The sequence below is a fragment of the Tetrahymena thermophila genome, assembly GCF_000189635.1.
Source record: "Tetrahymena thermophila SB210 genomic scaffold scf_8254491, whole genome shotgun sequence".
Classification (NCBI taxonomy): domain Eukaryota; phylum Ciliophora; class Oligohymenophorea; order Hymenostomatida; family Tetrahymenidae; genus Tetrahymena; species Tetrahymena thermophila.
In genome coordinates, this window is record NW_002476266.1 from 116,203 (window position 1) to 133,427 (window position 17,225).

Genomic DNA, 17,225 nt, shown 5'->3' on the forward strand with positions numbered 1-17,225 from the left:
AATAAAATAATTTTTATTAGTAAAATGTAAGAAAAAGAAAGAAACAAAAAGGCTATTTTAATTTTGATAATTTAAATAAATGAAAATATTATATGCAATCGATTTGATATTATTTCTTTTATGTGTTTCTTTTAGTTTGTATTTTTAATTAAAATTACAAAATAAACTACATTTATAAGTAATGAATGAGTATTGTTTGCTATGGTCTTAAAACTTAAAATAAAATCAAATTAGCATATTAATTATATATTATTTATATTATGTAAGGTTTATCAATTCAAATCTTCCAAGTTAATTTTTTAAACTAAAGATTATTTATTTAAGAGTTCTTAAAATGGATAGTTTTTCAAGCAAACGAAGTATAAACGCTATGATTTAAACATCTTCTAGCTAGGATTCTAATATATAAACCACGAACACCAGTAAGTCTCTGATAAGTGATGCTTAAGATTAAAATTACTTTTAAATATGCGAATTAGGAACTAATTAATTAGTTCAAAATTAGATAATGGTATTGAGCAATTAAGAAGAGGGAAACCTACTCAATCCAAAAACGCCTGTTGAAAAAAGAATAAAGAGAAAATAGTAAGAAAAAAAAGATGATAAAAAAAAAGTTATTAAAGAGGATGATAAAAATGTTATTGACATTATAAAAAATGAATTGAAAAGCAAAAGCTAATCTTTATAAAATTTTAATAATATAAATAGAAAAACTTCAGTGAATAAGAAATTAAAATATTCAGAGTATTTAATAAATAAATACCTAAATTCGCAATCCCTCTTTGTAGAAGATAAGAAATTCTACATTTTTTCAGAAGTAATTTTAGATATAAATTATTTCAAGAATTTTTCACAGAAAGAGTAGTATGTGCATGAAACTAAATTGTAACAGTATTAAAAAGGGTTTAGATTTGTCAACAAGGTCACTCATAGAATAGATAATAAATTTATTGAAATAGATTCATAATATTTCCCACAGAAATTAAGTGACATAAAAGGAATTTTATATATGCTAAATTCATTAGGAGACCAAAGTATATAACAGTTTATTTAAGATTTATAGCAATTCTGGGATACAGTGATATCATTTTAATTATTGTTAAAAGAAGAATATAAAAATAGTCTATTTTAGAAACATTTTAAGGAGAGAGAAGAGTTTTGTGATAAAAAATGCTAAGAAATTTTATAGTAACTTGATCCATAGTAATTAGTTATGTATGTAAATCACTATCCAGACTATGAAAAATATTAACTTCAAAGTAGATTAGTAGGTTACTCACCAGAGCTTTATGAACTAGTTGCCATAAATTCTTATATATTTTACGATTACCTTTCTAAAAATGGATGTTGTGATCCTCGAGCAATGTTTCATAATTTTGGAAATACTTTATAAGAAGCTATTTAATACCTCTATGCTATATAATTAGGATTGCTACCTGATTAATTGCAGATTGTATAAAATACTGAATTAGTGACGTTTGATGGTTTTGCTTTCCCTGTTAAGCAAACAACCGATGTATATTTGCTAGCAAGAGAATACGATATATAACATGGATTAAATTTTAAGTCTTAATAAATTTTAGTCATTCAAAATTTTGAATTTTTAGATGAAAATGCTAAAAAAACTTTCAAAATGATGAGATAAGAACAATAATAAGAATTTTAAGCAAGCTCATTAGAAAAAGTTGAATAAAAAATATTAAATTTTAATAAAAATCCTTAGTAAATTGAATTGATAAATAAATATTATGCAGATTCCTTATCTGATTTATATTAATTTGGTAATAAGTGGTTAAAAAGATGTGGATTCGTAGATATAAAAAAGAAAAATAAACAAGAGGAAGATTGAATTTTTATTAAAATAGAATTGAAGGGTTGATTAATAAGATTATAATAATTAAAATTAAAAGAATAATTTCTTATTCTCTAAATATCTCATCAGATCAAACAAAATATGCTTTAAACAAACAATCAAACAATAATATCAATTTTTAATTTATTAAACATATTTTATAAATTTTTATGATTAATTAACTCTTTCATTTAGTACTGATTGATAAAGACTCAATAGGCTATTAGGAGGAATGAATTAACTATTTTAGGTTTGAAAAATATGTTGAATCAATTATCTATTTTAGGTTTATTTTATAAAGTATCAGTTGATCTCTCATTATTCACAATTATTGAAATACATTTTTGATATATTGGAGATAAAAAATAATCAAGCCGATTCTATTTTTTTAATATAATTCTTTAAATTTCTTGCTTCAACAATTCTTCCATTCTTCATTAAATATTGATATTGAATTTCTAAATTTTTGAGTCCGTTTGGAGAGAATTTTTTATATAACCTATAGTCTTATAGAGACATATCTACGAAGCCAAGCGCTTCATTAGCATCTGCTCTGTGTAAGTAGTAAACTGGTTCAGTCTCATCCAATTCAATAGCTCTTCCAAAGTATATAAGACTATCTAAGTATTCTTTTTACTTAACCAAGCATGTAGCAATATTAAAAAAGGCTTTTGGTTCTTCCTTTTTAATTTTAAATAACTTTTGGCATAATAAAACAATATTTTTAAATTTTTACATTTGTTTCAACAAATTTTTTGAAAAGTTTTATAGATCTTTCATACTGCCCCTTAGCCATATAAACTTGACCCAATGAGTTGTAAGTATAAGGAGAATGAAATTAAAAGAGCAAAGCTTGTAATAAATAATTCTCTGCCTCGTCTAATAAATCTTTAATTTAAAAATAATTAATATTTAATTAAAATATCATTCATGTATTATTATCTTTTTATTTACTTTGTAGTCTGTAAGTTTCCCCTATTAGGTAGTAAACATCTGCGTGTTCTATTCCCTTATGCAAAGCTTCTAACAGCAACGCTTCACTCTTTTTATAGTATTTTTTTTGTAGAGCATCTTTGCACTCCAAAAGAAGCAAATTCAAATTAACTCCATTATACATGTATTCCTTTTATTTATTTTCTTCTAACTATTTTTTTCTTTAGCAAGCACTGCAGTGTTTGGATAATTTTCCATTATAATTACTGTGATTATGAATTTCCTATTCCTCCAATTTTCTTTCTATAAATGTTTTTTATTTTCTTTCATTGAAGTTAAAATCATCGTTATTCAAATAATTCAAGATGTATTCATTTGATTTTATATTATTTACTAGTTATTCTTCTTAAATATTTTTATTTTAATCAATTTCTAAACTGAAAATATCATTTGCTAATTCATCTTAATTAGCAAAATTTTATTTTATAGATCCATTTTAGGAGTTATTTGACTTAAAATTAGGAGTATGTCTATCTGAGTAGGAGTTAGCATCTTATAAACTGTATTCCTTTTTGCTTGAGGAAGGCAAAGGAGTATTTAAAAATTGGTTTATGCTATAAATTTATTAAGGATTTCTTTTTTATTGCTCTTAAATCATGTGGTAATTATATGCAGAATATTGCAATTCTTATTGTAACTGCTATTCTCTTTTTTTTTGCTCTTCTATCATCCTCTCTTTTTGAAATCTTTGATAGTACTATTATTCAGCCTCCTGTTCTACATTCTTTACCCTATAATCTACTTCATAATTATCTGTCCCTCTACCATACTAAGTTCTCTACCTTAAAATTAAATTGATGTAAAAAATATGATTTTAATTGTTGAACCAGCTTTAAAAACTTTAAAGAGAAAGGAGTAAATATAAATATTAGACTGGTCCCTAAAATATGAATTTTAATTTATTAAGTCTTTACTTCTTATCATAGTATTTGATAGAAAGAGAGTCGTCAATGTATGTGTCCTTGACTTCTACTTATTTCTATTTTTGTATGTTAAAATATAAACTCTTTCAGTATTTTGATAAGTAAAATATTAATATTACCATGAATTAATGAAAGAAAACCAAACAAAATTTATTATAAATCAATTATTTAATTAATTATAAAAGCAATAATATGATAGAAAGATAAGTAAAATAATCTTAATTAATTAATTAATTAATTAAATTTAATAGAATAAGCATTGAATCTAATAGAAAGTTGGCTCTATCATTTTAAGAAGCCTGACCCTTACTTAAGTAATTTTTTTAAAAGCAAATAAATAGTCTTAATTATTTATACATTTATTTTTAAAATAACTAATTCTTAATAAGAATTTATAAAAAAACTATTCATAATTAAATAAATCAAAAATAAATTAATAAGCAAACAAACAAACAAACAAAAAATCAACCAAAAATCAAACAAAACATATAAAATGTAATTTAAAAATTCAAAGATAAAAAGATTGCACAATTAGGCAATACCTGATAATCTCTCACCTGAAAAGCAATCTTCAATGCTTGAAATATACGGAAATATAGAGAGTTATGAACAATACTCAACATATTAAAGTGAAATCGAAAGTATACCATGCAACTAGAGGATTTTTTCGTAATAGTAATTAAGCTTGAATAATTTTAGTGCTTTTTCAGAAACAAATATAGATTATAATAATTAAAACAATCTGCTATCATTTCCTGAGGGATTGGATTATTAACAATTGATTTTTAGTTCGAAAAATAGCTCTTTTGAAAGCTTAGATGAAGAAAAAAGTAGGGACTAGTAGAAGAAAGATTAAAAACCTCTTGCTTAACAAGAAGAGACGAATTTGTTGGTTAAAAAGAGCTATCAGGCTATGCTAATATAAAATGGTAATCCATAAAAAATTCTGCGGTTGAATAAAAAGTTCTATTTGTTTTTAGATTAAATGATCGACTTAGAGTATTTTGAAAATTTAAAATCTCCAGGTAATTACTTAGAAAATAGCGAGTGTGTATAACTAACGAAAGGATTTAGATTAATAAATTAAATCACTCATCGTGTTGATAATAAATTTATAGAAGTGGATATGGAATACGTAACTAGATAACCTCACAGCATAGAATATATTATATAATTTTTATAGTCTCTTGGAAATAAGGATTTGATTAAATATGTAAATTGTTTGTTAGAGTTTTAAAAAAATATAGATAATTGCTAATAGCTCATAAAATAATAGGCTCTTAATATGAATTTTCTCGAGCATAGGCTGGAGAGAAAAAAAGCAGCCGATGATTAATTTAAATAATTAACTTCTTAATTAGACCCTCAAAAACTTTATTTTTATCAAAGGTACTCTGTAAATTATGAGACTTGCCAATACGAGTCAACAGTAGCAGGTTACTCACCAGCATTATATGAAGTTATAGACAACGGATCTTATTCGTTTTTAGAATATCTCTCAAAATACGGTTACTTTGATCCTATGTCATCTTTATTTAGATTAGGCGATTGCTTTTACAGAACTTGCTATTTTGCAAACAATTTACCATAAGAATTCGATGAAGAACTTAATAAATTGGCTAATCTAGAATTAGTAACAGTGGATAACTTCAAATTCCCAGTTACAATGAAGCTTGATCACCATTATTTAGAATAATAGTATGATATATAAAACAATTTATAAATGAATTTTTGCGACTTGCTTGCTATCTATGAATTTAACTTTAAAGATTTATAAGTTTACTAAAATTTGTAAGAAGCAAGAAAAAGTAATATTAATAATTAAAACAAGCTAGAAACAATTTTAGGAGATAATGTTGATTGGGAATAATTCGACTACATACAAACTTAATTCTTCAAAAAGTATTATTAAGATTAAATTTCTAATCTAGTAAAGAAAGGAAATAAATGGTATAAAAGATGTGGGTTTGTAGAAATACCCACAAAAAAGCAAAAGAAAGAATTTTGAATTTATAGCTTTAAAAAAATAAAACCATTATCTTTGCGCATTGAGAAATTACTTCAGCAATATATAAATATAACAAAAAATTTTTATGATATTAAAATATAATAAAATATTAAATCTATACAAAACGTCACTATTTATTCATCTTTCATAATTAATCTTCTAATCAAAATATTTATTTATATCAATCTTATTTTTTTAGTATTTTGGTTTATTTTTATTTGTAGGGAGGGAGTATTCACTCTTTGCTAATATTCTTAATTACATTCAATTCATTTAGATACTTACTTCTTTTTAAAAATTTAGTTTTTAAACTTATTAGCTTGTCTGCGTTCTTTTCATACTCAAATATTAATTATTTTTTACAATTAAAATTCTACGCAAATTAAAAATAAGCTAAAAAATATCAACAACCCCAAGTCGATTATAAAATCTTATTTTAGTTAATTCAAATTAAAAAAAATTATTTATTTTTAAATAAACATTTGGAAATATTTTTTCCTTTTGCTAATAAAAACAATTTAATTTTTATGAAGATATTTGTTTTAGACAATAAAAAATTTTTTTATAATAAATATAACAAAATTTAAATAATAAAATAACTGATCGCATTTTTATTATAAAAATTTTAATTTTTGACTGATTTGATTTGTTTATCTTTTACTCTATCTATCAAAAAGCAAGAAATATTTTTATTTTATAATAAAAATATTAATATTTGTTATCATTTAGATACAATTATTTAAGTATTGAGAAGGTAAAAATTAAATATTTACATTTTTTATAACGTGTAAATAATTAATTAATAGTTTAATTCTCATAATTAACTTGTATAACTTATATCTGTTTTTCTACTACTACAAATATTTCTTTTAATGTTGATTATTCAATTGATTGCATGTGTTAAATAAGAAATATTATTTTAAAAATATTAATAAATTTTAATACTTACTTAAAAAAATAAAAAAATTTTACAAAAAGATCTAGTAAAAATTTTTATTTTTTTTATTCCTCAAATATCTAGTTTAATATGAATTGGTGGGTTGATTACTCATATTCAAAGTGAAATATAATTTTAAAAAGATTAATATTTTAATAAAAAATATATATAAATATAAGGTAAGAAATTTCACATAAAGATCTAGTATAATTTATATTTATTTTTCTATTACTTCAACTATTTGATTATTTAGATAGTGGATGAATTGCTCATCTTTTTAAAGAATATATTATTATCATTATTATTAGATACTTCGAATCTTTTAAAATACAAAGATATAAAAATATAAGGATTAGCAGATATCACTTATTATTGTTAATAAAAATAATTAAATATAGTTAGATAGATAGATATTCACTAAAAGATATATTTAGAAATGAGCAATACATTTGAAGAAAGAGGTACCACTAAAATTATTTTATTGATCGATTGATCAATGCAAAGCATTAATTATTAGAGGATCATTAAAATGTTTGATTGTATTAATAGCATTTGAGATATTTAAGAACCATTGTTCTAACGAAGAAGATAATGACTATGCATCCAATCTTATTAAGGCATTAATAGATATCATTTCAGAATCAAAAGGTATTAATTGATTTTGATATTTAGCAAGGTTAGGAATGAAGTAATGCAAATTATTAATTATAATAGAATAGACTATGCAAGGTTTAACAAGAAATATTAAATAGTCCGCTGAGTATATAGTTGAAAAGTCCCAAACTTCAGGTTTTTTAGGATCTCGCACAAATCTATTTTTAAAGGTAAAATGAATATAAGATTTTTCTTGAATTTAAGAAATCATTTTATATTCTACAAATTATTTACAAGATTGCATTAAAAATTAAAGATCATTAAATATATAAATAGAGCACTGCCAGCATTTTCTAGCATTATATTAACAAGGGTCTCTAATATTATGGAGGTGACAATATGGAAGAGTTAAAGTAGAATTTAAAAAAAGTTGGCAAAGAACTTTTAGATATTGCTTCTTAATCTAAAGATAAGATTCGCATAAATGCACTTGAATTTTTATAAAATGGAATAGTAAGAAGATATTTATTTACTTTATAAAAATTATAATTAAATTCTCCCTTCTTAAAAATTTTATATTTTAAACTTAAAAATGAGCTTTTATTGATTAATATGAATAAATTTGCATTCATTATCAAATATCATTTTATATTTTTAAATACCTTTATTTATTATTTAATCATTTTCATTCTAAAAATAATTTATTCGTACAAAAAACGGCTCTTAATAACATATAAAATAATACTAATTATTAATAAAGACTATCCTTATTTTTGGTCATTCAACAGTTGTTGCTGATTCTCTGATATTTGGGGCAAATAAAGGAATAAAGTTTTCTTGCATCGTATGTGAAACAAGACCTAAATGTGAAGGGTATAATTTTACTCATTTACTAATTTATTTATTTGTTTGTATTTATGAATATTTTATATTATTTTTATCAAAAGTTATTTGATGTACAAAAAATTAACTAACCATAATATCCCTTGTAAATTTATTTGCGATTCTGCTTTGGGAACAGCTGTTGAAGAAGCTGATTTAGTTCTTGTAGGAGCTGAAGCTGTTGTTGAAAATGGTGGCATCATAAATAGAGTAAATAATTTAAAATTAAAAGTAAAAAAAATATAATCTTATAATCTAAATATAGATTGGTACATACACAGCTGCTCTTTGTGCTAAGTCCTTAAAAAAATAGTTCTATGTATTAGCTGAAAGTTTCAAATTTGCCAGAATGTTCCCACTTTCATAAAAGGATCTTCCTGACAGTGTTAAAAACTCTTAAGATTTTGATGTAGTTGGAGACACTTTCGGACTTAAAAAAGAAAATATAAATGTAAGATTTAAATTAATTAAGTTATTTTTAAAAATAATTTATATCTTAATAGGTGTTAAATCCTGTTTGCGATTACACTCCTCCAAATTTGATTACTCTGTTGTTTACAGATGTTGGTATTTTCACTCCTTCAGCTGTTTCTGATGAACTCATTTAAATTTTTAACAACTGAGCTAATTTTATATTATTAATTTTTTTAGTAACTTATTCATATTAATAAAATTCTCTAAATAAAAATTTAACTTTAAATTGATTGTTCATTCGTTCAATCATTTACTTATGTAGTTTTTTTTAAATCAATAAATACAAAAAACACATATTGAATGAGTTAAGTAAGTATTTGTATAAAATAATTTTAATATTCAATTAATTTGTCATTTTTCCTTTTCTTGTTTAGGTTTGTTTTATCTAAATTTCTTAAATACGAAAACCATTAATATTATAAAGCATATAATTCCCATAACTAAATAGCTTATTCCCAAAAACGAGTTTCTTCCTCCAAACGCATTTGCAGTAGATAGGACAAATGATTTAGTTCCATCAAAGGAATCGACAGGATAATCTAATCATAAAAAATAATTTCTATTAATAGCATTATAATAACAAAACAATTTTACTATTTTGGATTTAAATTGTATAAACTCCAGCAGTAACTTTTTAATCGATTCTTCCCCATAACTTACGGAAATCTGGTAAAGCAGCAGTTCTCATCCAAACCATAAATCTTTCTAATTAATTAATAAAAGTATAAATATTATAAGAATATTTTTTAAATTTACCATCTTCGACGCTTGTCCACTAGATACTCATATCCCTATTTTTATACTTAGTGCTTTTATCACTAGGCCAAGCAATATTATTACTTGAAATATCAACCTTATTACCATTAGGGTCATAGAGAGCGTAAGTATCTATTAATTTTATTAAAAAATAAATTAGAGTATGATATAAGTACTGAATTTATATTTTACCATTAAACAAAGAAGCTGCTATAAGACCACAAGGCCATGCATAATCACCATCTTTCAATGATTTATCAACAAATCTGTATTTCCTCAAATCACTATAATAAATTATGGGCTCACAATTAGAAACATCAGAATATGAAACACTATCTCCTTAAAGCTAAACTACACTTTTAGATTTCACATATCTTCTGTGGTTTTAGTAAAAATTAGTTAATTCATAATATACAAAAACAGGGGCTTCCATATCTTCTGTGACAGTAAATGTTGCGGTGCATATAGCTGGATTAAATACTGTATCAGGTTTTGGATAATTTATTGTAGAACATTTTGTATCATATCTTACTTTGTAGTCTATAATTTTATTTGTGAAAACAACTAAAACTATTCCAAACACCAAGAATATTGTAGCTTTTATTTTAAATAATTTCAAGTAAGATTTCTTTGCATGATAAATATTCTTAATTCAATCTTTTTAGGAGTTAAAATTGACACTAATGCTCATCAATAATATCATCTAAATTACTAAATAAATAACTCATATTTACATAAAATTGCAAAAACTATGATGGTTGAGTTTAATGTTGGAACAGGCTACCACGCTTTCATAATTTGTTGCTTGAAAGCGTGTAAAAATGTAGTCTTGTCTTCCTTTTGCTACTAATTATCTGACATTTTACTTCAAATCTAAACGTTAATTATTTTATTAATTATTTATTTATTTTCTATTTAATTTATGATAAACAATTAATTCCAATGATATAAAAATAATAATCAATCAATCAATTATTAAAAATGACACAAAATTTAATTTAATTTTTGTTAATTAACAAGTAAATCAAGCAGTTTTTTAAATTTTCTTATTTTAATACATATACTCTCATCTTAATTAAGTTTAATGAAAAAAAATCAGTCAGTCAGTCATTAATTGATTCATTCATTCATTAAGCTAATATAAAATTTTGACACTTGAAATTTATATTGTAATAGCTCAAGATTTAGTTAGTAAGCATATCGTGTAAATTTTGTTTTTAGCTTTTGAAATAAATATTTTTTTTTCTTGAGACAAGAAATAGATAATTAATTATTCTTTTCTTTCGAGTTGTAAATAATTTACTAATTTTAAAGATTTATTTTTCATTTTTGTTTTCATTCAAAAAATTGCAAAAGTATTTATATTTGATCTAAGAATTTATTACCTGAAAATATGTATATTAATATAGCTTAAAAGCATAAATCAACTTTTAATTAATCCTAATTTAAAAAAAACATGTACACATAAAAAAAAAAATTAATTAAATTATAAAAAGAGTGAAAGTTTATAAAATTCTTGTAAGAAACTAAAAAAAAATATGTTGATATTTAAAATAATATTTTCAAAAAATAAAAATAATATAATAAAAAAATTTTTTTAACTTTTAAAATTTAAATTTTTTCTGAAACCAAAACTTAAGATTTTTAGCACTTTTTATGAGTTAGCATAAATATTTCAGATATTTAAATGAATGATGATAGTTTTTAATTATTTCGACTTTAAAAATTAAAAATTAAAATTAATTTTATAGTTATTATATTGATAAAAGATGAGAATAATTTAAGAAAATAGAAAATTATTTTTGGTAAAATAAATATTTATTAAATGAAGTAATAAATAGATTTTACAAAGAAAGTTAACAAAAAATTAAATAAAATATAGATACATTTTTGATAGTAAATAGATAGATATTACAAGTTTGAGTAACTAAATTTATATAATAGTAAAATTTAATTAAATTAAGGAGTTATACATACATTCTTAGCTTATGTTTGCTTAAAATGATTAACATATTTTAATATATAATTAAATTATAATATTTTTCTTATTTTATCTTTAATAGTGTCAAAGAAAAAGAAGTAATTAGTTTATTTATTTATTTATTTGCTTATTTTTTTTAGAGAATGGTTTAGAAATTAATTATTTTTTTATTTATTTATTTATTTTATTTATTGCTTTTTGTTTGGTATAATATTTAAATGTATAAAGATTTTATTAAAATGATTAAATTAGAAAAAAAATTTGTGTCATATGATTCATATTTGTTAGTTGTTAAAATCTGACTAGTATGCTTGCTCATATCCAAAGCTATTATTAAGTTATTAATATATGAAACTATTGTTACAGGTTAGTGAGATATTGTTATTATTAAAAATTCTATCATCTATTTCATCATCCATAGAGTTTTGATTGTTTGGATTATTTTAATTTAAATAATATTAGTAATAATTGATTTATAATTCTCCTCCATCTTATGGATTTATTTGACTAAAATCTTCAATATTCAATTTTTCATTCATCAAAATAGACTATGGTTCGCTAATTTCTTCATGTTTTATTTTTTCCTCAATAATCATGTCACAATTATTGTTACCTGTCAAATCAGGTAGCTACTATTAATTGAATTATTGTTGCTAATTGTTGAATAATTACATTGATTATTAATTGTTAAATTATTGCAATTGTTATTAATTGTTGAATTGCTACATTTGTTATTAATTATTGAATTGTTACATTTGTTATTAATTATTAAATTACTACAATTACTAATTATTAAATTATGATAATTATTAGTGATTGTTATATTACTGGAACTATAATTATTATTACTGCCATTGCTACTAAGTCTTTTGTTAGTTTTTACCATCATAAATATATTATTGAAGCTTTTGACTTTCTATATTTTAAGCTATGAATGGTTAATTTGTACGAGGATTCATATATTATATTTGCTCGGGGTCTTCTAAAGGTTGGAATGAATTATTATTTATACTATTTAAAATTTATTATTGAGGTGATTTTATTTTATTGAAGCTATTTTACCCTCTTATGAAAGAGTTCTCGATTTCTGCTTCAAATATTTCTTTATCAGAATCATTCTCTCTTAAAATATTGTCTTGGTTTTGCTTTAAACTTTCTTTGTTATCGTAATGAGAATATATTGTATACAAATTATCCTGATTTTAGTCATTCTAGATAATCTACTAATATTAATCTAAATTTATTTTAGCTTTGATGTATTCTTCTGAGTCCTAACAATTAACTTAACTTTTAGCTTTATTAACTAAAGAAGAATTTTAGGCAAAAACACCTTGGTTGTTTAGGAAATTATTTTGATTTTACTGTTAAGCCTTGAAATTAACTAGCTGTTCTTGGGTTTGATTAAGACCTATAAAATTTCCATTTATCACTTAGGCATATTAATTAAATCCATTGTTTACATTATTTACCATAGATGAATTCTAAAAGTTTGATTGATAATTGTTCAACTAGTTATGATGATAATTAGTTTTTTAATTATGAACATGAGTAAAATAGGTTTGTTAATCTTCTAAAGGGCTTGGCCTTCTCTACTGAGTGACATGAGGTTAACTTAGATTATAATTATTTTACTTGTTAATGTAATTAATTGCTTCTTAAGTAGTATTTTCTTTTTTAACCTAAATTTATTATTCATTGGTATCAATGTCTTCAAATTTATTAATAACCTACGAAGCAGATGATATAGTTTGAAAAGCTCTTTAATTACTTTTGTAAGTAGAAGCCGCCAGTGTAGCCTAGCTATCATACATGTTATACTAATTAATTCTAACTTAAGGCGTTAATATTGGAAAAGATTATTTGGAAGTATGAGTGTTTAAGCCTAGCTCATGCTCATCATCGATATTGCTTTTTACTTATCCGCTACGACCCTATTTGACTTGACCGTAAAGAGGATGAGAATTAGATCCAATTATAGATTTATTAGAATTTTAAGTAGACTTAAAAGTGCTTGAGACTGATGGCTACTCTTTTGAGCTGTCAAATTATGCAGCTTATTAGTAAAATAGATCAATATCTGCATTTAAACATTTAATATCTTCTTGAGTTATGTCTTCAGGAGACTTTAACTCTTTACCACTCAATTAAAGACAATATTCCCTGAGTAACTCAATTTAAATTTAAATATCAGTTTTTTTTCTGCCCTTGAAAATTTCCGCTTATTAGTTATACATGATAAAGCTCTACTGCCAGTCTTTAAGTTAGAGTCTTTATGTACAGAATTGCATATCATTTTTATTTACATGATATGATTTGGATTGTCTGTTTGTAATTGCCTTAGCCATCGCTCTCTGTAAAACCCACTATGATGAAAACTTATTTTTAGGCTTCTTAATAAAATCCTTATAATATAATTCCTTTTATTCCCAGTTAAGCTAATACATTTCTAAAATTGTTTTTTTTTGCCACTCAAATCTTCTTTAAAAGAGTCTTTAGTTTTGATTTAAACTATTTGATTTTTTTTTTCTTTTTAGTTGCTATTTCTTTTTTTAATATTTTTTATAAGTTTTTACCAAGTACCCACTTTATTTTTTTTATGGATTGAGCTGATGGATGAGTTTTCTTTATAAACAAATAAAGTGAAAAAAATATTAATTTATAAAAATTTTTTTAAATTCTCAATCTTAGACAATTAGTATAATCAGCATATTCCAATTACTTTTTTTTCTTTGCTTTCATCGGTATTGTAATTGAATAGAGTTTTACTATACAAATATCAAACAATTTTAATTTTCTTTTATTAAATTTACTCATAAATATACTTGAAAAATTAAATGAAATAGATGCATATAATTAATTACTTTGAAATTTTATTTAATTTAGAAATTTATATTGCCTTTTATGCTCTTCATAACATTCAAAAATGAATGTATTTATTTGTTCAAGATTTACAATAAAAATAAAAAAATGGGAATGGCCCTCTTTTTTCTCAGCCCACCCAAATATTGCTTAAGTAAGTAAGTGTCAATTAAGTTAAGAATAATAAATAAGTCTTTTACAATTATCGTGTGTTCATAAATTAATAAAACTATATATAGGATTATTAAATCTAAATATAACCCACAATCAACATTAATTAATTTGCCTCAGAAGGCTTTCTTAAGAAGATTTTTATTTTTTTTCCTATCGAAGTTGTACACCTAAAGCTCATCATCACTTTTTTAATTCAAAGTTTGATTTGCCAGCTTGTCTTCATTATCTGTATTAGTCTTATCCAAGACTTGTGTATATTTGTTTCCACTTCTTAGCCTTCTCACAATTTTTTCACTAGGTAATAAATCTACATCACTCTACTGTTTCTTTTTATTTTTTTCTACTTAATCAGATTTATTCTGTTTTTCGATAATTTTCACCTCTAAATCCTAAGTGTCTTTGTTTTATTTTACGTTTTTTTGATCTAATTTACATGATTGTTGATTAAATTTTGAATAACAATTTTTAAAATTATACTTTTAATTTATTATTTTGTAGTCTTTTTTTTATTTTACTTTTCAGATTCTTCTTTTTGTTCTTCATTGTTCTCCTCTTCTGATCCATCAGTATCATCATCACAACAGTCACTTTTTAATTTAGTCTTTTCTTTCTTTTTACTTCCTTAGCTTTTCCATCCTAAAAATTTGATAAAATAGAATGAATGAATAAATAAATAGTTCGTCTTTTATATTTAAAAAATTAAACAAATCCAAATAATTAGTTTTTATAAAATAAATGATGACGTAAATGAGTGTATCATCTAAATAATTGTAAATTTACTTGAGCTTAATTCTTTTTTTAGTTCACTTTAAGAAACTCCTTTGTAGCTGAATGATTCCCAATTTTTCTTAGCCTCTTTGCTTCTTAAATCTAAAAACGGATAAATCTCATACAAAAAAAATATAGCTTGTTCCTTCATTTTAGCTTCAATTAATATATCTAGCTCCATTCCTAGTTTTTCAGGCACACTTAAAAATTCCTAAGGGAGTTCTGAAATATAATCTGAATGGTGTCCTACTTGACCAGAACCTTACTCTGATACATGACATTTCATACGAATGCCTCTCTTTTTCCATGTTTTGCTTGCTTCTTCTACTAATTATTCCAAAGACTCCTACTTGGCTTCTTTATGATAATAATTATAGCACTGATAATGATGGGAATCTACAACAACTGGTAAAGCAAATCCATACTTTTCTTCAATTTTATAAGATATTTCTAAACAGTCTCTGATAGAATAGCTAAATTTATAATTATAACAAGATTGTAAAATATAACCAAAGATTTTTGCATTTAAATTTTATGTTATTAATTAATTAATTAAAATAGCCAAAGATTTCAATTTTGATTTTTGACCAAAAATACTTGCAAAAAAAAAATCAAACAATTATCTATCTATTTATTTTTGTTAAGAATTTATCAAGAAAAATAATATACCATTTCTCACAATTTTCTAATACCAACTTTTATTAAACAATTTTTGGTAATCTCCCAAAATTGATAACCCATCTTTAAATGGTTTCATCCTTATCTCCATAGAGCCCACCTCCATGAATAACAATCACACTGTCTTTTTCTTCTTCAAACCCTAGATATTTATATATCTCTGCATGCAAAGAAAGCTCTTTTATTGTAGCTTCAAAAGCTTTTTCATTTGGCGTACCAATCACATTAAATTAGCCAGGATGAAAAGTGAGTCTATGTTTATATTTTTTGGCTAAATCACCAGCTTTTTTGAGCTCTTCCTTAGCAAATTCAATAGTATATCCACATTTTTCATCAGTTGCCCTTGGGAACATTTCGCTGCTAACTCTTAGAACTTGAATTCCATTTTTTTAATTCCATTCTATCATTTTGTAGAGGTCTTTTACATTCTCCATAGCTCTAGATTTAGCCTCATCTTCTCCTTTTTGTGAAAATGCTTTTCTTTAAATTGACCTTGAACAATATATTGGTGTTTTTCCATCTTTTAATACAGTGTTTATGCAGCACAGTCCCAATCTAATTGAAGGATTCATTTTAATATTTTTTTTATAACTAGATAAAATAAATATCTTTTGTTAATTAAGTAAATTACATCTTAGATTTAAAGTAGGATTAATTAATCAACTATTCCCTAAATCTTTGTAATAAAGAATTTTCTGGACCAGTAATTCAATTCAAAATTAAATTTTATGCATTTTATTTTGAGATAAGATAATTTTTAAAGTATTTCAAATTATTTGTCTTATTAAAAATATTAATTTTAAAATAAATTTCAAAAATTTATAATTTTTATTATAAAATCAGAGAAATATTTAAATTTAAGTTTCTAATTATTTGATCATATAAGTCAATTAATTTACAAACAAAATTTCAAATTTTTAATAATTAAAGTAAAATTTATCCTTTATCAAAATAAGAAGTAAATTAATTTTTTTTAAAGTTAATTTTGTTAAATTAAGTTAAATAATAACCAAATATTTTATTAAAATTTAATTTAAATTTCTTATTTGAATAAAAGAAAATCAAATTTTTATTGATATTTATTTTAAAATTAAGAAATATTTATGGGTGAAAGCACTTTTAAAAATAATAATTAAATATTTTGTAAAATTAACAAAAAAAATAAAAGTTTTGTTAACAATTAAATAGTAAAAATATTTAATGTTTAGTGTTAGATTTTTAATAAAGTTTGACTTGAATTATTTGGCTGTCAATAAAGTAGGAAAAACCAATAAATTAAGTATATAAAAGCACCTTAGAATTAGTGATTGTTTATTTATAAATTTATAAACTATTTAGCATCTACA

The 17,225-nt window shown here is 23.0% G+C and overlaps 7 protein-coding genes across 7 annotated transcripts; 3 read left to right on the plus strand and 4 right to left on the minus strand. All coding sequences in view use genetic code 6, as the record gives it.

Annotated features, from left to right (window-relative positions):
* The first annotated feature begins 187 nt into the window (after positions 1–187).
* TTHERM_00787040 (hypothetical protein) lies at positions 188–2,893 on the plus strand. Its single transcript, XM_001022143.2, has one exon. It carries the CDS (start codon positions 335–337, stop codon positions 1,847–1,849), a length of 1,515 nt encoding a protein of 504 aa, XP_001022143.1. The 5' UTR covers positions 188–334; the 3' UTR covers positions 1,850–2,893.
* TTHERM_00787050 (tetratricopeptide repeat protein) lies at positions 2,222–3,890 on the minus strand (the record flags this gene model as incomplete). Its single annotated transcript, XM_001022144.2, has 5 exons — positions 2,222–2,533; positions 2,589–2,740; positions 2,807–3,627; positions 3,760–3,824; positions 3,888–3,890. 5 exons carry the CDS (start codon positions 3,888–3,890, stop codon positions 2,222–2,224), a joined length of 1,353 nt encoding a protein of 450 aa, XP_001022144.2.
* A 371-nt stretch (positions 3,891–4,261) lies between these two features.
* On the plus strand, positions 4,262–5,776 carry TTHERM_00787060 (hypothetical protein; the record flags this gene model as incomplete). Its single annotated transcript, XM_001022145.2, has 1 exon — positions 4,262–5,776. One exon carries the CDS (start codon positions 4,262–4,264, stop codon positions 5,774–5,776), a length of 1,515 nt encoding a protein of 504 aa, XP_001022145.2.
* Positions 5,777–7,149: 1,373 nt separating this feature from the next.
* Positions 7,150–8,812, plus strand: TTHERM_00787070 (translation initiation factor 2B subunit, eIF-2B alpha/beta/delta family protein; the record flags this gene model as incomplete). The annotated part of the gene is made up of 8 exons (XM_001022146.3): positions 7,150–7,174; positions 7,263–7,361; positions 7,428–7,537; positions 7,644–7,820; positions 8,068–8,180; positions 8,255–8,399; positions 8,455–8,640; positions 8,693–8,812. The coding sequence occupies 8 exons, from the start codon at positions 7,150–7,152 to the stop codon at positions 8,810–8,812; spliced, it is 975 nt and encodes a 324-aa protein (XP_001022146.1).
* A 202-nt stretch (positions 8,813–9,014) lies between these two features.
* On the minus strand, positions 9,015–10,280 carry TTHERM_00787080 (ligand-effect modulator 3 LEM3 family protein; the record flags this gene model as incomplete). The annotated part of the gene is made up of 5 exons (XM_001022147.2): positions 9,015–9,202; positions 9,258–9,368; positions 9,420–9,551; positions 9,612–10,016; positions 10,154–10,280. The coding sequence occupies 5 exons, from the start codon at positions 10,278–10,280 to the stop codon at positions 9,015–9,017; spliced, it is 963 nt and encodes a 320-aa protein (XP_001022147.2).
* Positions 10,281–11,675: 1,395 nt separating this feature from the next.
* On the minus strand, positions 11,676–13,844 carry TTHERM_00787090 (hypothetical protein; the record flags this gene model as incomplete). Its single annotated transcript, XM_001022148.3, has 2 exons — positions 11,676–12,411; positions 12,463–13,844. The coding sequence occupies 2 exons, from the start codon at positions 13,842–13,844 to the stop codon at positions 11,676–11,678; spliced, it is 2,118 nt and encodes a 705-aa protein (XP_001022148.2).
* Positions 13,845–14,292: 448 nt separating this feature from the next.
* TTHERM_00787100 (UV damage endonuclease UvdE) lies at positions 14,293–16,598 on the minus strand. Its single transcript, XM_001022149.2, has 5 exons — positions 16,511–16,598; positions 15,871–16,434; positions 15,214–15,674; positions 14,911–15,069; positions 14,293–14,857 (listed from the first exon to the last, which is right to left on the minus strand). Exons 2-5 carry the CDS (start codon positions 16,311–16,313, stop codon positions 14,547–14,549), a joined length of 1,374 nt encoding a protein of 457 aa, XP_001022149.2. The 5' UTR covers positions 16,314–16,434; positions 16,511–16,598; the 3' UTR covers positions 14,293–14,546.
* Between the last annotated feature and the right edge of the window lie 627 nt (positions 16,599–17,225).